Source organism: Rhinopithecus bieti, unplaced genomic scaffold (genome assembly GCF_001698545.2).
Source record: "Rhinopithecus bieti isolate Rb0 unplaced genomic scaffold, ASM169854v2 scaffold_15737, whole genome shotgun sequence".
Lineage (NCBI taxonomy): Eukaryota > Metazoa > Chordata > Mammalia > Primates > Cercopithecidae > Rhinopithecus > Rhinopithecus bieti.
Genome location: NW_016808222.1, coordinates 102,309 through 124,821, shown reverse-complemented (window position 1 = coordinate 124,821; position 22,513 = coordinate 102,309). Strand labels below are relative to the sequence as shown.

General features: G+C 37.9%; 1 protein-coding gene across 4 annotated transcripts in view; it reads left to right on the top strand.

The window, feature by feature from the left end:
• Nucleotides 1-16,978, top strand: part of TTC39B (tetratricopeptide repeat domain 39B) — a 98,261-nt gene extending 81,283 nt beyond the window's left edge. For all 4 annotated transcript variants that reach the window (XM_017885948.1, XM_017885949.1, XM_017885950.1 and 1 more), the window contains exons 13-19: nucleotides 1,126-1,287; nucleotides 2,211-2,302; nucleotides 3,853-3,979; nucleotides 7,182-7,290; nucleotides 11,409-11,526; nucleotides 14,096-14,212; nucleotides 15,710-16,978. In XM_017885948.1, coding sequence (XP_017741437.1) covers nucleotides 1,126-1,287; nucleotides 2,211-2,302; nucleotides 3,853-3,979; nucleotides 7,182-7,290; nucleotides 11,409-11,526; nucleotides 14,096-14,212; nucleotides 15,710-15,800 — 816 coding nt within the window. In that variant the 3' untranslated portion in view covers nucleotides 15,801-16,978. The remainder of the gene's footprint in view (nucleotides 1-1,125; nucleotides 1,288-2,210; nucleotides 2,303-3,852; nucleotides 3,980-7,181; nucleotides 7,291-11,408; nucleotides 11,527-14,095; nucleotides 14,213-15,709) is intronic.
• The last annotated feature ends 5,535 nt before the right edge of the window (nucleotides 16,979-22,513 follow it).

The following is a 22,513-nucleotide window of genomic DNA, read 5'->3' as shown; positions in this document are numbered from 1 at the left end:
GGTTATTTTCTTTTCTTTTCTTTTTTTTGAGACGGAGTCTCGCTCTGTTGCCCAGGCTGGAGTGCAGTGGCCCGATCTCAGGTCACTGCAAGCTCCGCATCCCGGGTTTACACCATTCTCCTGCCTCAGCCTCCCAAGTAGCTGGGACAACAGGCGCCCGCCACCTCGTCCAGCTAGTTTTTTTTTGTATTTTTTAGTAGAGACGGGGTTTCACCATGTTAGCCAGGATGGTCTCGATCTCTTGACCTCGTGAGCCGCCCGTCTCAGCCTCCCAAAGTGCTGGGATTACAGGCTTGAGCCACCGCGCCCAGCCGTGGTGCACTGTTCGTAGACATTTGGCCACTACAAACTGTTGTGAACATCATTGTATGTATATTTCTGTGCACAGGTATATTTATAGGAGACAGATTATGATTAGTAGAATTCCTGGGCCAAAAGGTGGTTGCATTTTTGTAAATCCAGCCAAATTGCCCTCCTCACTTAAGATTGTTCCAGTGTAAACTCCAGTAAACATATAAAAATACTTGTTTCCAATGCTCTTTGCCAGCTCAGGACATTATGTGATGACTAAAATGAAAATCTAATTTTAAGTTTATATTGCCTAGTTTACAAATTTCTCCACGTGTATCTGTCATTTTTATATATATATTTTTTCTGATTTACCTATTTATATCTTTGCCGGTTTCCTGTTGAGTTTTCTTTTTCTTAACAGAATTTTATTGAATTGTTGAATGATAAAAGAGTTAACCTTTTGCCAATTACATAGATAGTGACATCTTCTTCCTGTCTGTTGCCTGTAACTTTGCCTACAGTGTTTTTGTCCTGTGGAAGTTCGAAGGTTATTGTCAGTCTTTTCTTAAATGACTTCTGCATTTCATATCTTCCTTGGAATGGAACCTCCCTACTCCCACATTACAAAGTGTCAAGGTCCCTCACAAAATTAAAGAAAGAGGCAGAACTTAACTGTATCATTGCCTGTAAGGAAAAGAACATAACATCATATTGAGATGTTGAATGAGTGATAATTTCGTCCTTTTTGTACTAAGTGTTTTATGTATTTTCCCATTAGGTTATTATCTCCTTGTCTAATATCTGGATGATCAACTTCATGCAATTGATTTACAGGCACAAGAAGTATTTCGAAAATGTGTTTCAGTTCAAGAAGAATGGAAACAGTTTCACCATCTCTGCTACTGGGAGCTAATGTGGATTAATGTTTTCCAACAAAACTGGATGCAGGCATATTACTATTCAGATCTGCTTTGCAAAGAGAGTAAATGGTCCAAGGTAAAGTGCAATACTTAATGTCATCTGTTTGCTAATATGTGGCCAGGATGATTTTCATTTAGGACTGTTTGCTCGGTAGTATGGTACCACAGTGTTTTCTCAACTTAGAGATCCACAAAAGGAGGAAATGTGCCTTAAGTACCTACTGTTTATAGGTACTGTCCTCAGCATTACATGCTTTAAAAGCCATCCACAGTTCTTTTCAGGGCCAAATACGATGGCCCATACCTATAATCCCAGCCCTTTGGGAGGCTAAGGCAGGAAGATGGCTTGAGGCCAGGAGTTTGATACTAGCAACATAGTGTGATTTTTATCTCTGCAAAAAATAAAAACCTTAGCCAGGCATGGTGGTACATGTCTGGAGTCCCTTCTACGTGGGAGTCTGAGGCAGGAGGATAGCTTGAGTCGAAGAATTCGAGGCTACAGTGAGCTATGATCACACCACTGCACTCCAGCCTGGTGACAGAGCGAGACCCTGTCCCAAACAATAACAAAGTTATTTGAAATGTGAGGTTTTATCTCTGAAAATGAGCTGGACTTATGAAGATATGAAACCTTAATCATCTTGATAATTTTGTGTAGACTTCCCAGTGCCCTGATGCCCAGGCTTTTCGGGATAATGAAAATTAATTCTGATCCACTTATGAGAAGTTGGGGGCAATGAGATAATTTTTTCTTGTTCATTCTGTCCACTTTCTCACCTATGAATGCTGTAGTTGTGTAATAGGAAAATGGTCTAAATTATTGATAATTGAAAAGAGTTGTTCTCATTTTGAACAGGGATTATAAGATTTCATTTCCTCTGATTTCTTTAATGCCTGTTAATATTATATCTGGAAGGCTTGTAGGTCATTTCTGATTTGAAAGGTAGAAATGTTATGTACCTAGGGATGTTCTGTAATAAGCTCCTTCTTTTTCTCAAGGCAACTTATGTGTTCTTGAAAGCGGCAATTTTGAGTATGCTTCCAGAGGAGGATGTAGTAGCAACTAATGAGAATGTGGTAACTTTATTCAGGTATGTGAGACACTATTTCTATAACAAAGGCCCTGAGGGTATAAAGGGGCAAAATTCTCATCTCTACTAAAAATACAAAAAATTAGCTGGGCATGGTGGCATGTGCTTGTAGTCCCAGCTACTTGGGAAGCTTAGGTGGGAGGATTGCTTGAGCCTGGGAGGTAGAGGTTGCAGTGAGCCGAAATAACGCCACTGCACTGCAGCCTGGGTGACAGACAGAGTAAGACCCTGTCTCCAAAAAAAAAAAAAAAAAACTGACCATGTATGTTAACTGTACCATCAACATCAACATTAGTAAAAGCCATGGCATGATAAATTAATAAATGTCACCTTTTACTATAAAGTTCATTTCCTCATTTTACAGAAACAACAATTAATGGAAGGGAGTATTAAGATACATTAAAATCTTTTAAATCTCCTTCTCTTTCTTCCAATGCAGATTAAGTTTTCTCCATATCAAAACAATTTATGTGAAAGATGTAATCATTTTTACTTTCAGAAGAAAGCTTTGAGATCTTGCTCTGTCGTAGCTTCTAGGTTGTTGGGATAATGAGAGTTCTAACAATGAATGATCTCTTCATAAAGATGCTATTACCTTTCAACTACAAGGGTTCCTGTCTGAGACATGCTTCTGACCCCTTCCTCTGACCCCCACCTCACATTTCCACTGTCTTTTCCACTGATGGTAATGAACATAAATGATGGTACACTAGTTTAAAATCCATAGCTCCATATTGTGCCCAGAAGTAACCTAACACAAGCTTACCTCATATTGGAGGCATGTTATTTCATGTTACTTTTTCTTTCAGTGAAGTAATTGAGTAGTTCCTTGAATTCTTTCTCAGCAACTTGCTTGATGCATTCGTAAAATTTTGTATGAGAAAGTGCTCGCAGGAACATGTAGTTTCCCGATCTTACTCTCATTTTTACCTGCTTGTGAATTTCATAATTGGAATTCTGTAGAATTTTTAAAAGGAAGTTTGTAAACATGGTACATGTCCTAAGCTGATTATTTCCCAAACAACCTGTACTTGGGAAACATTTTCTTAAATTATATATTAACTGATGGCTATCTTTTGGGCCATATTATTTTATAGATCTGTGTAATACTTGCAAATAAGAATAGGCGATATACCACTGTACCGTCTTCTCTCTCCCTGAGTATCCACAGCATAAGTAAATACTTTGGACTGTTTCCTGCTTACTCATAGAAATTGCCAATTGTATACCTAGATTTCCTGGACTGTGTTTGATAGATTTAAGACATTAGCTAAGTTGACTGGAAAGAAATATGTGTCAATCAGTGATTCTCAATCTTGAGTGTGCCTCAGAATCACCTGGAGGGCTTATCAAACTCTAGATTGCTCTGCCCCAGCCCTGAGTTGCTGATTCAGTAGGTCTAGAGTAGGGCCTGAAAATTGGCATTTCAAATAGGTTCCCAGGTGATGCTGCTGCTGGTGGTCTGTGAAGTTCACTCTGAAAACCACAGGTATAAATAACGTATGTGTCGCCATGACCTTTCTCTGGGGCGGGGCTGGGGCTCTTCACAGACAGGTGGACAGCTTGAAGCAGAGAATTGCCGGGAAATCTCTCCCTACTGAGAAGTTTGCTGTGAGGAAGGCTCGGCGTTACTCCGCCTCCTTGCCTGCACCTGTGAAGCTCATCTTACCTGCCCTGGTATCTGCTTTTATTTTATTTACTTTTCATGTACTAGAAGTAAATTATCTACTCACAGCAGCAGGGAGCATATCTAAATTTGGTTATGAAGTTTAGCTCGCTTAAAAACAATTTTAAGTTTTGTTGTAAGTTGAACATTTCTAAATAAGTAATTAATAAAAAAAAAACTGTAGCTAATGGTTTTTGACTAGTTAGTATGCTCCAGGCATTAGGATAAAGGCTACTAAAACATATCATTTAATTCTTACAACTTTTGAGTATGGTTAACTCTTAACCACATTTTTTAGATAAAGAAATTTAGATAGAAGTTGATTCCATTGAAGTTGAATTGAATTTTAATGCAAGCCACATTATGTAATTTTACCTTTTCTAATAGCCACGTTAAAAAAGTAAGAGGAAATAGAAATGAATTTCAAGAATATATTTTGTTTAACCCAGTGTATGCAAAATTTTGTCATTTCAACATGTAATTGATAGAAGCTTATCCATGAGACATGTACATTCTTTCATACTGAACCAAGTCTAAAAAATTTAGTGTGTCTTTTATACTTAGAGGATCTCTTAGTTTGGGCTAGCCGTATTTCCAGTGCTCAAGAGCCATAACTGGCTGCTGACTGTTGTATTCTAGCTCCAGCTCACATTCTTAAACTTTATGCCATTTAGGCAAGGCTTCTGTGAAAAACACAATTTCAACTTAAATTTTCTTAATGAAGTCTTCAAAAAATACTGGATATATCAAGTTACTACGACTCTTCTGGTGCTTTAGTTTTTATATAGATAGTCAGCACAGGAAAACTGTTCATTGTGAGCTGATGTCTGTGGTCCTCCACTCTGGGGTTTCCTGAGTTTTTTGTTTTTTGTTTTTTTTTAATTCAGAGTTTATTTCATTATTCCTCTTTGACAGTTACTTAGATTTTTCCAGTTTTTGTACTTACACACTACAATGAATATCCTCTTTTGTACGTGTGCATATAATTATCTGTGAAGGATTTTTTTATTTTTTATTTTTTATTATTATTATTTTTTGAGATAGAGTCTTGCTCTGTCGCCCAGGCTGGAGTGCAGTGGCGTGATCTGGGCTCACTGCAAGCTCCGCCTCCCGGGTTCACGCCATTCTCCTGCCTCAGCCTCCTGAGTAGCTGGGACTACAGGCGCCCGCCACTTCACCTGGCTAATTTTTTGTATTTTTTTTTTTTTAGTAGAGACAGGGTTTCACCATGTTAGCCAGGATGGTCTCGATCTCCTGACCTCGTGATCTGCCCGCCTCGGCCTCCCAAAGTGCTGGGATTACAGGCTTGAGCCACCGCACCCGGCCAGGATTTTTTTAAAATGGAATTCCTGGTTCAAGGGAATATATACATTTAATATTTTGCTAGATAGTGTTAAATTTCCCTCAAAAAAAGCTCTACCAATTTAAATAAGTACTGACAGTATTTTGCCATTTTAATTTGCATTTCCTTGTGGATGTGGTGGAGCATCTTTTCATGTTTCTTCATTTTTATTTTTTCGTTTGTGAATTGTTGTTCGTATTCTTCCCTAATTTTTCATTGGGTTGTTGATTGTTTTCTTAATGATTTATGGGAGCTCTTTATTCATCCTATGAGAAAGAACAATGCAGCCTCGCCCTGACGGGTCAGACAGGAGTTAGCCGGCACCTAGCACCTAGGTCCAGGTGTTTCCTACCTAACACAAAACTCAGAGAACTTCAGCATCACACAGGGACATTCTGTGATTGTGATGGAGCAAGACAAAAATATGACTACTCCGTAATCATGTCTGAGCACAAATAAAAACAAGAACACTGTGTAAATCACACAAATAACCAAACATCTCCCTCTCCCAGCTCACATGAGAGCCTTCTGCTGCTTAACCAGTTAGAGCCTTAGCTCCATGCCTAATTCATTTTTATTAGGTGATTTGCACTGGGAAGGTTTTTCTATCTCACAGAACTCTACTGAAAATTTTCTAGACTGTCGTCTTTCTTTGCCTTAGTACTTAGATACCAGTGTGTATGTAATTGTATCCTGCTTTGACTGTTAAGAACCATAGGGAAGATTAACTCACTGTACTTCTTTCTCCAGGTCTATGGATGTAGAATGTATAGGAAATTGGCTTGAAATGTTAGTACTGGGATTTTTTATTTTTTATTTTTTTTGTACCTAGGAATTTTACCAAAAGCCTGTTTTTCATAAAGTCTCAGATATGAGCTTGCTTCCTTCCAATAAAAAGATTTCATCCGTAAAAGGAATTTTAAAAGATCATCATCAATTTAAAAAATATTCTGTTATTGAATTTAACTCTTACTCTATTAGCAACAAGAAATTGTTACATGTAAAACTGAATGAAGGTGGAGTGTCATGATCTTAGTTTTGGGTGCCATAAGGTAAAGACACTTTTGCTGCCCTTCTGCTTGAGTGTGTTGTTCTCATTTCCACTACTTCCTGCTAAGAGGCTTTTCAAGCAGTATTTTTATCATATCTTAAAATTTATTTCCAAGAAGATACTAATTACCCTGCTTACTTCATACCCTTAAAAATATTAACTGCACTCTCAGGAACATTAGAAAAATATTTTCAAGCAAAAGCACATTTGCTTTTGATCCAAAAAAATTCTCGCCTGGTAGCCCATTAGATATAATAAGTAATGAGAAATCATAAGTTTACATTTTAGGAGCTGTCATTCAGCCATATGGCTTTTAAATGAATACGTTTTCTGCATATTGGATTACATTACTGGACCATGTTTCTAATGGTATAAAAGATCCTAAGCCCAGTAAAATATTCCAATGTTTATATCCAGTGATATTCTTGGAAACATTTTGTGTAAACAACTGGCAGACACTTAAAAATATTTTTCTTTACTTAAAAGTAACAACAAAAGTTTACATTAAACAGAATTATTCATGGTATCAGTTTAAAATATTTATTTCTGTATCTGTATTCTATTACCTTCCAAAAGAATTAAATGCTTGTAGATATTTAATAAATATTTGTTATATGAATGAGTAAATTAAATTTTTGGTAAAAACATATATACTGAATTACTTCACAGTATAAAAGGCAAAAAGAAAGGAAAATTATCTGTAAATATTGTCTTGAGGTTCCTAGAAACCAAGGCAAAACACATGAACATTGTTTGGGGATCATAAAGGACATTGAATAACCTCATATAACTGCAAATGGTTTTCATTTTTCCTCATTAGGAAATGATGTATGTCTGGAATGGTTTTTCAATAGTGAGCAAAAGAAAAGACCTTTCTGAAAATCTGTTGGTAACTGTTGAAAAAGCTGAGGCAGCTTTACGAAGTCAAAGTAAGTATACACAGTAAGCACCGAGGAGCCTTTGTCTCTGCTCAGACAGACCCCTGTCCTGTGTTTTCCCTGTGCACATCTGCCTACATTAATTTGTATACATCACAAGGACAAAGAGCTTGAGTTGCAGGGGTCTGGGTGAGGAATGACACACACTGCAACTGCGTGAACCTTGGAAACATCTTGCTAAGGGAAAAAGGCCAGCTGTAAAAGACCACACCTTATATGATTCCCTTTACACGATAGTCAGAATAGACAGATCTATAAAGACAGACTGCAGATGAGTGGTTGCCTAGGGTTGGAGGATGGAAGGATGGAGGATGGAAGGGGTTATGATAACTTTTTGGGGAGGGAGGTGATGACAGTATTCTACAGTTGACTGTGGTGATGGCTGTACAACTCTGTAAATATGCTAAAAACCATTGAGTGGTATACTCTTAATGAGTTAATTGTATGGTATGTGAACATTATCTTAAAACTGTGACAAAAAAGATGAAGGGAGGAAGCCCAGCATTGGAATTTTAGAGCATCACAAGGAAACATGCACTTCTCTATGGGTTGAGTTTGCTGCAACTCTTTCTATTCCTCCTTATTGCTGTCTAACCATTAGTGTGTTTCTGCAGACACAGGGAATAGTTTTCAAGGTGAAATGTTATCACAATTTATTCTACCTATTACATTTGGTTGTGCTAGAGGCCACACTTCAGTTTACTGGAAGCAACTGATGTGGTAAAAGGAGAATCAGAATCAGGCAGTCTGGGCTTATAGTCCAGCTCTGCAGCCATCAGACTCTGGGTAACACCTCTGTTTTCTTGTGAAGTGGGTGGAGTGTTGGACCAGATGCTATCCAAAGTTGTTTCCTTGCCCTGACATTTTTTGATTCTGTATTTTTAAGAGGGGTAAACAATGCCATAAGTGATAGCCTGTGTTATATTTCTTTTCTATGCCAAGTCACTTAGGTATTATCCCAAGAGAAATGGTCTTTTGTAATATTCTAACCACATAAGTAAAATGAGAACTTCTGTGATGATAAACATGGTAAAGGGCATAGAAATTCAGGAATGGTGGGGAAAATTTTTAACAGTTAACTCATTTTTCTTAACTGGAAAAGATGGGCACTCCAGGAGCCCAGCCTCCTATTTGAGCAAGCTCTTCACTGCCCCAACCCACCATTTGTTGGGGCAAAATTCGAGGGGAAATATATTTTATCAGACTATGCCAGTAAAATGCAGTGGAAATGTAGAAAACCAAGTCACTCCCCTCCACCCATTCCTTTTTCTCTTAATGACATGCTGAGATGATAGGCTTTAGAGATACTTAAGCAGGGCAGGAGGGAGCTGAGACAGACAGACATGCCATACTTACCCACAGTTTTGGCTTTGTGTGTCTCTCTCTGGGTGAAATAATTAGTTCATTTTCTGAAGATCACCTTTGCCAGATATTGCATGTGAAACTTAGGACCTCTTCTAGGAGTTGTTTTATGCAAGAAGATTATCTCCTGCTCTCCTTGCCACCTTGAACTGTTAGGACAGTTTAGTAATTAAGCTCCTATCCTTCAGAGCAGGGAAGAAAATGTCCATAATTAGAAAATGGAGAGAAGTTGGAAACCCGAGGTTACATCATCTTCCACCCCATCCCCCACCCCCATTATTAGAAACTGGCTGTGTATTGGCTTCTCCTAGCTTTGCAAGTGTGTCTAAAGTAAAAGATGGTAGAGGATACAACTGATCTTCTACTCTGCAATGCTCTGGCCATAGTTATTAAATGCTGGCCGCTGATCCAAAAGATAGAACTTTGAAGACAGAATTTGGTGACGTCCCTGGAGTCGGCATTTGGTATTAATTCCAATAGTGTTTCATTTGAAATTTTAACTAAATTCAACATGTAACCAGAAGTTCCACTTTGACTAATTTGCTTAATGAAATTATATAGCAAACATTATGAGAGTTATGTAAAAGGGAAAGTGATACTGACTTTATGATTTTTTACTTTCTAAATCTTTTTTCAGATTTTTCTCTTGGGAGCATTTCAGCTAGCTTCTAAAATTTCAGCATAGATACTTTTGTAGTTTGGGGTTCAAACTTCCCTATTTCTCAGCCTATCTACCATAAAAGTTCAGCAGATCTTTTGTGATAAAATTGTGCTCTAGTAGCTTTATCATGTAATTTTCTTTGAATGATAATGGAAACATATTACATGTGCGTTATGTGTTGAAATGTTCATCTATGAACACATTAATAAGGTTGAAAATCATGACAAAACATTTATACTTCAAGGGAAAATAATCATCTGCTAGATAATGGTCTATAGTTGGAGGAAATAATGATTTTGCCGTCTGAGATTTTTGGAGGAATATGGTATTTCTGAACCCACCTGCCATATGCCTAACTCAAGTTCATCATAGAAGTTACATGCGGCTTTACTGGTATTTTAACTTCCCGTGATGTTATGTCTGTTCCTCAACAAAATCATCATTCACAGAGCACCAGAATGTTGTCATAACACAAACTGTCGATACAATGCTACAGGAAACTCAGTAGAATGCATAAAAATGATACTACAAGCTAGCATCCAATATGGACCCTTTGGTTTTGGTTCTAGGTCCTAAAATATATTACTTCTTGAATGTCTATTTTAACATCCATGATTAAAAGCAATGGATAGAATTTTATTTTGGTAGAAAAATGATTCTAATTAATAATAGAAAAGGTAATGTGTTATTGATACCTGTATTTTCTGGGTGAGTGACCTATCAGAGCTTGAAAGTTAGAGGTGAATATTCAGTTTTCAGCACCTAGAAGTAACCCCCTCTGATTGGTTAAGTAGCATCGTTAATCTCCATAGACAAGTGGTTTACCATCTAAACTGCCAGCATGTGTTAGTGATGATTTCTGAGGTTTGTGCTGAAAGCAGGAGGATTTCAATAGGAGCGACTCCCAAGGCCTCGTGTGTTCCCTTTACTGCCGTCCTCTCTACTGTCACAGCCTGAAATGTGTAAATTGTCAGTCTGTCTTGGAATAATGTTGTACTTGCCTGTAACTTGCAAGAAAATTTCAAAAGTGTAAATGTGGAATGGCTACCTTTGTCAGATAGATGTCACACATAATATGGTTCCTTCTGTTTAACAGACATTTGCCTTGGGCTGTAGAAGGCGAGAGCATTTTCAAAAGGGAAAAAGTGGTGAAAAAATCCTTGACATTTTCCTCAAGCAGTTAGAAGTTTGTGGAGATTTTAGGTGCCTTTCATGTACTTCAGAACCATTTTGTTTAATCTTATGGCATAATTTCCCCTAAAAAGAACACAACCTGGGAGAATTGATAAGTAGTAAACATAATGATCTGGAGAGGGTATTCTACTTCCTGAATTTTTAGTGGGGATAAGGCCATCTGCTTCTCCATATGGAAGTGTTATCCACTGCTGTATTGAAGCCAACACAGAAGCCAAACAACAGGAGGAGGCAGCCTTCTTGTTCCTCATGGCTTTACCTTTTATAGGATTAATAAAACTCTTACTTTATTTAGAGTTCAGATTTCTGGTTGTGGTGTCTAAGATCACAAAGCTCAGAGTGTGACCACCTGAAGAATATTTTAAAGTGGATAGAGTGAACTCCTTAATAAAATGGTGTTCTTTTATAGTAAATTCAGCGTTGTAGAATGTATGTATGTATCAGATGGGGTCTTGCTCTTTCACCCAGACTGCAACGCAGTGATGCCATCATAGCCCACTGCAGCCTCGAACTGCTGGGCTCAAGCGATCTTCCTGCCTCAGTCTCTGAGTAGCTGAGACTACAGGCATATGCCATCATGCCCAGTAATTAAAAAAATTTTTTTTTGTACAAATGGGGTCTCATTGTATTGCCCAGGCTGATCCGGAACTCCTGGGCTCAAGTGAGCCTCCCACCTTGACCTCCCAAAGCATTGGGACTACAGATGTGAACCACTGTCCCCGGCTCTTTTCATTTAAAATAATTTCATTGTGTTTTATTTAGTGAGGCATAACAAATGCTAAAAATTATTTTCCTTATTTTTAAATGATCCTTCTGAAACTTTATTCTTTCTCTTAAGATCTTAAAAAGTATTTTTATTTGTGTGTTTCCTTTGTATGTTTTTTGTTTTAAGATTTTAACAGCTTCTCTGTGGATGACGAGTGCTTAGTGAAGTTACTTAAAGGATGTTGCCTCAAGAACTTACAGCGGCCCTTGCAAGCTGAACTATGTTACAACCATGTTGTGGAAAGGTAAGACCAAACAATAAAACCAACCCAAGTGCAAATTGTGGTTTCTGGGGAATTGCTGTGAGAAAGTGATGCAAAATGCTTTTGTCTCTTACTGCTAAACTCTTACTTGGTATTACCAGAAAGAAAATCCAGTAGTGTTTTGTTGTTGTCTTTGTTCCTCGTGAACAAAATTATGGTCTAGGTGGAACATGGCTTTATGTATTTCTACTTGGTGTTTAAAGGTGACTCACAAAAACTGTATTTATAGCTCAACTAACAGGTGTCTAGCCAAGCTCTGGCAGCATCATACTGAACCTCTGCTACTCATTAATTTTTTAATTTTTTACATACTTCTTTAGTTTTCTTTTTTTTTCCTTTTCTTTTCTTTTTTTTTTTTTTTAAGAGATGGGGGACTTTCCTTGCTGCCCAGACTGGAGTGCAAGTAGTACAATCATGGCTCACTGCAGCCTGGAACTCCTGGGCTTAAGAGATACTCCCAGCTTAGCCTCTTGAGTAGCTGGGGCTACAAGTGTGTGCTACTATGCCTGGCTTCCGATACTAATTTAATTCATGCATTTGTTTGCCCATTCATTTATTCCACGGATATTTGAGCACCCACTCTGTGCCAGAGACTGTGCTGGATTCTAGGGATTCAGAGCTGAGTAAACAGACTTGCCATCACCGTGATAATAATGTGGCAGGAAAGAGAGTCATATGATGAGCACTCTGTCTCTCTTTTGCTAAAGGGCAATTCTTCTGTATACAATTGAGTTTTGTTCTGGTTTTATTCCCCCCCCCAGTAGCATTGATGATGATCCATTACTAACCATAGAGTTGAATCAAGGTTCTGATCCTTGGCCCTTTTCTGCACAAAGGCAGTATCTACAGGGGCCAGACATGTAACCTGACTTTATCAGGCCAGCCGAGTGGCAGCAGGAATAGGATTGGTAGGCTCTGTAGGTTAGGGTGTTTTCTCTGAAGGGTGTAGCCACACTCCTCAGCTCTATTTGATTATTGCTCTGCACAGTGTGGGCCCAATAGCAATAATCCCTACCATTTTTCATGAAAAGCCTGGAATCTGGATTTTATGTAAAATCACCTGATTTTAAAATATTGCCTCAAATTTTTTGAATATATTCTGCAAGCCAAAACAGCCTCAGCCATAGACTGTTGGTGGACATCCTGTGCTCTGTGTCACGTGCCCTTCCGTCCATGGCCACCTGATCCCCTTCTTCCTGACAGTATTGATGGGAATATAGGAGGACTGGTGCCCCTATAAGAATAAAGACAAAATACTTCCCAAATGTACCGTCTTTAGTAATATTCTGTAATTAGTAAACATGTTAAAGAAGTATCCATGGAATTCTATTTTATTAGTGTTTTTATAAGGATTAAAAGGATGATCAAAAGGATGACCTATTGTGCTATTTTTTTGTCTGTGAATCTCATAGTGAATTGTTTGCTCATGTGCTTTATAATTTTGGATTGTGAACTCACCTTCATTGGAGTTTTATCTTGAGATTACTATGAGGCTATATTGAGGAAGAGTTGCTCTACAGTGATTTTGCATTTTATTTCTGTCATGTACCCTAAAGGTTTTTTCTGCCCAGGGCCTCTTTCATGTTAATTTCTTGCTTACTTCTTGGATCATTTAGACAATATAAATTTGAATTGCACATTCAATGTGGGCATGCCTATTGGTTATTAATTTCCTAAGGAATTATTTTTTCTTCTCATCGAAAGTGCTGGCCAAGGAGACAACTGTCTTTGTCTTTCTCGTTTGCCAGTGAGTGGGTTTGTTCTAACCTGCCTTTCTCTTAAGGAGTAGTCCTGTAAGGATCCCAGCTTTAAACAGAGGTCTCAGTTTCAACTCCCTGCTTTCTGAGGGCCTAAGGCCTCATCTGCTGCATGGACATTAGGATACAAAGTCCTTGACTCAGATGGAGGCAGACCACAGGGCTCATTCAGCATCATCCCACATATATAGAGTCTCACTTTTCAATTCTAGCTGTTTTGACACTTGAGGGTTTTTTCTTATGTTCTGGTGAGCTAAGCTATGCATTTGAAATGGTGTTCGTTATATATTTTTTTTCAGTGCTTCTAGATGTTTTATAACCAGAGAGTTCTCATAATGGTATTGAAAACAGAAGTGTTGACCATTTCTTTATTGGCCTTTTAATGCATTATAAGGCTTTAAAATACAAAGGGAGTTGAACCTTAGTTTAAAAATAATACAACTTTCTTATTTCTAAATGGAGTCATTTTCTGAACACATGCATGTTCGAAAGATGATCTTGCCATTTCTAGGGTTAATCTTTAAAGATCTGTATGCACTGATTTACTTAAGAGACAGCAATCAACCATCAGTGCTGGGTTTACATTAAGGAATAAAAGATTAATATATGAAAAGAACATTATTTATTGCTTATTGCCATAGTTTAATGAGTTCTATAACTATACAATGGCGGCTTTTCTATGATAATAGACTTAGTGCTGCACATATTTTCTGAGGAATGGGAATAATATATATTTTGAAAATGTGTATTTCTTGTTTTGTTAAGATTTACTTGCTTTTCCTCCGCTCTTTCAGTGAAAAGCTACTGAAGTATGACCACTACCTAGTGCCTTTCACTTTGTTTGAATTGGCATCTTTGTATAAAAGCCAGGGGGAAATTGACAAGGCCATAAAGTTCCTAGAAACTGCAAGGTAAGTGTTGAAGGTAGCTTTTCCTTGATCGTTATGGAGTCAGAGATGTCAATATTGCTGTAACAACAGCAGTAACATTATATACTTAAAAATTAATAATGTCAAATTAGTAAGAATGCTACTTTTGCTAACATTTATGCTTATGGCTTTTGCTGTAATTGTGCTGTTTCCAACCCTCTTACTGCCTCACCCTGTGACTATTTACAGATACGATTATGGGCATCTATTTGAAAGATTTCTAACTTATTTTATTCTGTATCAGGGGTTGGCCAGCTTTTTGTGTAAATGGCTGGAGAGTAAATATTTTTAGATTTACAGCATAAAGTCTCCATTGCAACTACTCCATTATATCAAAAGAAGTCATAGAAGGTAATATGTAAATAAATGGGTGTGTTTAGATTTGGCCCTTGGGTCCTTGTTTGCCAGCCTTCAGTGTATTCAGCCATACCTGTTATTTCCTTGAAGAGCCATTGATCTTGTGAAGCTTGCACATCTTACCCAGACTGTCTCTTTTTTCTGTTTATCAGGGCAGTTTCAAAGTATTTTTATCATTCTGGTAGGCAATAGCTTTTAGACCTGTGGTCATGGATCACATAGGTAAGGCAAAAACCCTGTGGCCTGTTTGCCTTGAACACTTCCTGCAGCAGAGAAAGAATGCCTGACTAGCTCTAGGTCATCAACAGTGATTTGTCCATTTATTCAAATTCAGCAATTATTCACTGAGCACCTATTATGTGTCAGACACTAGTAAAGGCTTTAGAGAGACAACTATAAACTAAGCAGGCATTGTTTCTGCTCTGTTAGCTAGAGGGAGATATTAAATAGATGAAAAACATATCAGGGCTGGGTGTGGTGGCTCACGCCTTTAATCCCAGCACTTTGAGAGGCCGAGGCGGGCAGATCACGAGGTCAGGAGATCGAGACCATCCTGGCTAACATGGTGAAACCCTGTCTCTACTAAAAATACAAAAAATTAGCCAGGCGTAGTGGCGGGCGCCTGTTGTCCCAGCTACTCAGGAGGCAGAGGCAGGAGAATGGCATGAACCTGGGAGGCAGAGCTTGTAGTGAGTCGAGGTCACGCCACTGTACTCCAGCCTGGGCAACAGAGTGGGCAACTCCGTCTCAAAAAAAAAAAAAAAGAAAAAAAAAAAAAAAGAAAGAAAAAATTTTCCAGTTTAAAAAAGGAAGTCTAATTATTTAGGACTAGTTCACAAAATTCGTTCAGCCCTTCTTACAACCTTCTTGCTATGCTTATGAATGGTTTGGTAATTAAGCAGAACCTTGCTACTCAAAGTATGACCTTTAGATGACCACCAGGAAGCTTCTAGAAATGCACATTATTGCAGTTCCCCCAAAACCCCCCAACAGAACCAGAATCTGTTATGCATATTAGAGTTTGAAAGTAAATAATCAGATCACAGAGCGGAATAGGACAGTGGTGGTACCCTGGTATATAAATAAATTTTGACTATACAATTTTATTGTTATTGTCTTCAGAAACAACTACAAAGATTACTCCTTGGAGTCCAGACTACACTTCAGAATTCAGGCAGCTCTTCACCTCTGGAGAAAACCTTCCTCAGATTGATCAGAACCTGAAGGGTGGAATTTTCCCTCAATTAGCATCGGCAGTCTGCTATAGATTCAATCTTACGTTAAAGTGGAAAAGTGATCTTGTGAATAAGAGACAAAAAACTAATTTTATTGTCAATTATTTTCTATCATCTGAGAGATTTGCTGTTGGTCTACATAATTTTTTTTCCTATGGAATGGCATTCTATATTATCTAGACAATTCTTATATTTTGCCTCCCCCAAAAGAATTTCATATTAGATTTGAATTGGGGAGTGAAGAAGTCTTTTGAAAGACTTGCAGATGCAATAGTCTAATTAGATTATTTATTTTTTTAATGTGGAAATTGATATTGTTTAGCAAATAGCTTACAAGTTGAGCCAATTTTAGATTTGTGGGTAGTTAAACTTTTGAGATATTTTGTTGCCTAGTATTTAAATTTCAGAAGATAAATAAATATCACTTACATTTAAAATAACTTAGCAGTGACCTTCAGAAGACTTCTGAAAAATACAGTCTGAGAACATGAACACGGATGGGATGTAATGTACTTCATGGGTTGAAGAGACCTGTATCTATAAAGGATGATCCAGTATTCAGTTAATGGTTTTTTACTCCTCATTTGATTAAAGGTGGTGGCATTTTGGAGAGACTGATTTTGAATGTACTTAAGTCTATTATAACAAAATTCAAAAACCCCTGTGTATCTAACGGGAAGAAAGTGTCATATTTTAGGAATTTTTCTTAACCTTAGCAATGAGAGCCTGAAATACATACATAGATTAATTTTCTTCTAGGAAGTAAAGTTCCTGCTGCTTTAAATGATATGTAAAATATCAATAATTTTTACACTTAAGATGTTGGTAAGACCTAGTTTTCTAATCTCTCCAGCACTGTGATGTCTCCTTGTAGATACCTGGACCTTGCTTAGTCCCTTAGTTGGGAAACAGAATCAGGGCATGGAGCAGAAGAGAACTTGACACCCCGTATGGTCCTGGTTCTGCTACCCGTTAGCGGTTAGTGAGGGGACCTTTAGGGAGTCTGCCGTGCCCTGTGTGTCACCATATTTTCTTCTGTGAAATCTGGATTAAAGAACAGATGACTTTTCAAGGTCTCTTTCAGTTTTGTAACTGTGAGTCTATGTATTAGGTATTTATTTTCAACAAATGACTTTAAAATGTTGAATGCAAACCATTCCCACTTGGAGTGTTTTTTCAGTCATCACCATTGTCCCCCACTCCCCACACGTATGTGTTGTGGCATCCAGAGTGAGGAAAGACAATTCATGAGTCGATGAATCTGGGCCTTATTTCTGTTTCCATTTTGAGGAATAACTTGTCACAGAAGCCTCTGCAGCTGAACAGAAGGAGCCACATATTGGGAGTCAGGAGTTCATCTCTGTGGGTTAATAGTTCCATGACACGGAGTAAGTAGCTCAGCTTTTCGTGGTTCAGCTGCCCCAGTGTGGATAGCAGCATAGTGTTTGGTACTTATGAGGGCTTAATTAGATAAAACATATGATAGCTTTTTGTTAACTGTAAAAGGCTATACAAAAGTATGAGTTATTATAATAATTATGGTTTTTTATGCCTGGATTACAGTATCAGCACAAAAGTATTGGCTGATACTGTGGTCTGTGTTGTAAAATGAAGGAAGCGTAGAAATTCAAATACTTTTCTGTGTATTCATGTGTTTGATGTTGACAGTAGGCTACCCAGGTTAGACGAACTTGCTCCTGCCGTTCCCTGCCACATGGACCTGTATCAAGCAGTTTCCCGGCCACATGGACATGTATCAAGCAGTGTGTGGCTGGTTTTCTTCAAGGTACCAATTCTTGACCGACACTAAGGATGTATATCCAATGAAAGATGATTAATAGAACTCAAGTCAGAGTACCACCCCTTCAAATACTATGGTGGTAGATATCAATGTGTTATTAATAATACAACTTTAGGTACAGACAAAATAGAAAATAAAATTAACTGTCATTATAATTAGTAGTGGAAAATACATTAAAAATTATTTGTGTATAGCTTTGGAAAAGTTTATAAAGTTCTTAGAAGAGCTTTGTTAACATTATTTTGAAAGCATACACCTACATTGTGACTGTGGGTATACTGAACATATATTCTTATATTGTTACTGTGAGAAGCTGCAAGTCAGTGCTGCAAGTCAGTAAAAAAATTCTCTTGGGTATAAAATGAAAGAATTTTAAGCTTAGAGTGGCCATTTTATTTTAACTCTGCATTACTAAACAAATATACAAGAAATTCATCTCCATATAAAAATCTTTTTTGTTATTTATATTTTGTTTTATTTTTATTTCCTATTCTTTGTGGAGAGTATACCCAGTGGATCTTTTAGTACTGTAATGTCAAAATGCTACAAATATTTGTGTTTCCTGCTATGTTCAATATATTATAGTGGCACCAACTTCTTGTGGCATCAGCTAATACTGCATTTTGGAGTTATTAGGGTGTTCTGTGAAGAATGAATACTGAAGTGACAGTTTTATCTAGCTTTTTGAGGGGCATTTATGATGGGGTTGGGTTGCCCACTGTGTCTGACAGTGCAATTCCTGTAGTTCCTGGCATAATTGCCTTTTTTTTTCCCTTAGTGGAGAGGCAGGGTTCTGACTGGTGCTGTATAAATTTAAGTAACATTGTGCTTTGTAGGAATGGTGACGAGGAAGGCATGATTTCCCCTTGACAATGAATGAAAGGTGAACTGCATCAGCTCTTATCTGAACATATATGTTAATGTTTTCTATGCTCCTTGATACAAGAAGTTTCCAAGTTATATAGGAAAATTAAGTCCATTGATCCTGTCTTTGTCCTCAGAGGGCAGAGATGAGACAAGTGGATAAAAGCTGTAGGAAGCTGAATTCCAGATTAATCAGTGCCAAGGAAGATTTTTCATTATCGGAAAACCCAGCAGTCTAAAATCAGTGACCAATTCTTCTGCAAAGGGGTGAGTTTAAGCAGGGCTAATGTGACTGCCATTTCTGCCTGTCCTAGAAGCTTACACTAGTTGAACTTTGAGGTCATTCTATGATTCTTCTATTAGGGCTTCAAATCAGTGTAGTGTGTGAAGAAAAAGTGTTCCCCCCACCATTTCAAATAAAAGTGAATGTTTTCTCTTTCAAAGCTACTATTAGAGGTAGTTGTGATAGACACTAACAATCCCTGGTGTTAATACTTACGATTCCACTCCTTTTATTTTATTTTATTTTATTTTATTTTATTTTATTTTATTTTGATGGAGTCTCGCTCTGTCACCCAGGCTGGAGTGCAGTGGCACAATCTCAGCTCACTGCAAACTCCGCCTCCTGAGTTCAGGCCATTCTCCTGCCCAGCATGTAGCTTTGCTTAGCCAGCATGGCCTCGATCTCCTGACTTCATGATCCACTCCTTTTTAAAGTGAGTCTAGTCTGTCGATCTTCATAAATAGAAGGGTTTTCCCCAGCTTGGACATTAAAATAATTTTAAAAGGTCTTTGTGGCCAACTGGAAAATCTTCTGGAATTATCTAATGCTTCATTCATTTTCCCCTGCCTGTATTTCTGCTTTTTTTCCCCCTATTTATAGTCTCCATATTTAGAAATCTGAAATTCAAATACATTTAGTTAAAATGAGTTAATGAAGACTCCAGTGATGCTTTAATACCCTAAGATTTTGTGATTCCTTGGGCCTGGAATGGATCTTAGAAAATTACCTCGTCCTCATGAGCCTGTAAGCCGTGTTGTTTTCCCTCAGCCTTGCTCTGTCCAGTACAGTAGCCCCTTGCCACACATGGCTGCGGAGCACCCGGAATGGCTTACAGCACATGTGGGAATGGTGCTGAATGCTAACAGAGCATTCACTCATACGTGCTGCACTTCTTAAAGGCCTCCCAATAGCCTGCTTTCGGTAATTCTGGCTTTTACTTGCTGTCTACTATGATCACCTGATTTGTGCTTCACCTACATATCTGTGAAGTTTGCTTTTTCTATTTAAGTGCCCTTATACTTTCATTTCATCATGTTTATCTGCAGATAATCAGTGTCATTGGCATATTTGAACATTATTCTGCCCTCCCTCCGCCAAACTCCTTATGTACTAGAATAAGAAATTTTATTTTTGAGATTATGATTTTAATTTGATTTTACATTCTTTACTTTTTTACAAAGTACAGTTGTTAGAGTCATAGAAGAGTGATTCACATCTTTGAGAAGATAGATTTCATGATTAATATATTTTTTTTTTGAGACAGGGTTTTGCTCTTGTTGCCCAGGCTGGAGTGCAATTGTGCGATCTCGGCTCACTGCAACTTCCGCCTTCTGGGTTCAAGCAATTCTCCTGCCCCAGCCTCCCAAGTAGCTGGGATTACAGGCATGTGCCACCACGCCCAGCTAATTTTGTATATTTAGTAGAGATGGGGTTTCTCCATGTTGGTCAGTCTGGTCTCGAATTCCCGACTTCAGGTGATCTGCCCGCCTCGGCCTCCCAAAGTGCTGGGATTATAGGTGTGAGCCACCGAGCCTGGCCCAATATTTTCTAAGATAAAATTATTCTGAGAAATCTAGTGAAACCTTTTCAATTGCTTTGTTATTAATGTTTCAACATTGACTCTGTCAACTAGGCCAATATTACTATTTAAAGGCTGGCCCCTTGGTGACTCATGCCTGTAATCCCAACACTTTGGGAAGCCATGGTAGGATCACTTGGGACGGCAGGGGATTTAACGCCACCTGGGCAATATAGATGAGACCCTGTTTACAAACAAAAGCAAAAAAAAAAAAAAATATATATATACTATATAAATAATATATACAATAAAGGTTTGTAGACACATGTTACCGCACTTAGAGAATAATTTATTTTGAATGTGTATGATACCTATGTGATATGCATATATATAATTAAGACATTTTTAATCTCTTTAGATATTTCTTCATAAGATACATGTATCTATAGATAGCTATATACAAAACAACTTACAAATAATAAATAGACATTGTTTTATACAGTTCTTTCCAAAGAAATGCAGGATTTTTCTCCAAATCCTCCCTCCCCGAGTCCAGTTATTTACATATTTTTGTCTTTAAGTGTTAGATTACTTGTTTCTGCTGCCTACTGTTGGCAGTTTTGTCTTTTATACATTTGCTGTTAGATTTAGTTACTTTGAAATGTTGAACTTGAAATGTAATGAAAAGGACATATGAGAATTCATCATCAGGGAAGATATCTTTTATGTTGAGCAGTTGCTATCTGATCTTGACAGACTCTCCTCTTAGAGGACTGTTGAAGTCCATTCTAGTCATTTTGTAACTTAATAACTGCAGAAAGAAATGATGCAAGGACTGTTTAGTGGACTGAGATGGCTGAGCAGGTTCTTGGCCTGAATTATCAAGAGGAGATAGGTGGATCTAGCTTCAGAAGAAGTCTACGCCCCATTCCCTTCTGCTTACAATGTACCCATGACACGTGTTTAGCATAGTAATACTGTAACAGGACATTGCATGGAGAAATCAAAGCAGCTGGCTTACTGTATTTAACTAAAAAGAATGCCTACAGATTGGATATTTAATAGGGAAAATCAGGGCACTTTAAAACAAATTTCATTATGTAAAACTTGTTGAATATTAATATACGATACACCTTGTATATTAATGCCATAGTTTTTAGAAACACTAATTTAAACAACGAATTTAAGAGATGCTGGCATATCCCAGTGACACCTTCAGTTTTATTGCTGATTAATATTTTCTAGTAAATTAGTTTTAATTATTGGTAGTCTGTTGGGCACCATTTGGGAAAGAAATAAATTGGTCTCAGTGTAGCAGACGTATAGCCAAAAAATTTGAAAAAAGAATGAGTATAAGAAAGAATATTACTTATTTCATTTTAAAGGAATTGTATTATTATGAAGTGCTGCATGGTTGATATAGTTTGGTTGTATCTCTACTCAAATCTCTTATTGAATTGTAGTTCCCATAATCCCCATGTGTCCTGGGAGGGACCCAGCGGGAGGTGACTGAATCATGGGAGCAGTTTCCCCATGCTGTTCTCATGATAGTGAGTTCTCACAAGATTTGATGGTTTTATAAGGGGCTTTACCCCTTTGCTCAGCACTTCTCTTTCCTACCGCCCTGTGAAGAAGAAGGTGCCTTTCTTCCCCTTTGCCTTCCTTCATTATTATAAGTTTCCTGAGGCCTTCCCAGCCATACAGAATTCTGAGTCAGTTATATCTCTTTTTTTAATAAACTATCCAGTCTCAGATATTTCTTCATAGCAGTGTGAGAATGGACTAATACAATGGTCTTACTCAATTTGAAGGTATGACACTCTTTGCCTTGGAAATCCTGTAGACATTTTAAGTCATTCCTATTTTAATGTAGACAAATGCCCAGGTAGCAATTTTGGGGATAATAAATGAGTTCAGCTTTTTTTCCCCCCCCTTGAGACAGAGTTCACTCTTGTTACCAAGGTTGGAGTTTAATGGCATGATCTTGGCTTACTGCAACCTCTGCCTCCTGGGTTCAAGCAATTCTCCTGTCTCAGCCTCCCAAGTAGCTGGGATTACAGGCATGTGCCACCACACCTGGCTAATTTTGTGTTTTATTAGAGACAGGGTTTCTCCATGTTAGTCAGGCTGGTCTCGAATTCCTGACCTCAGGTGATCCACCTGCCTCAGCCTCCCAAAGTGCTGGGATTACAGGTGTGAGCCATCACGCCTGGCCAAGTTCAGC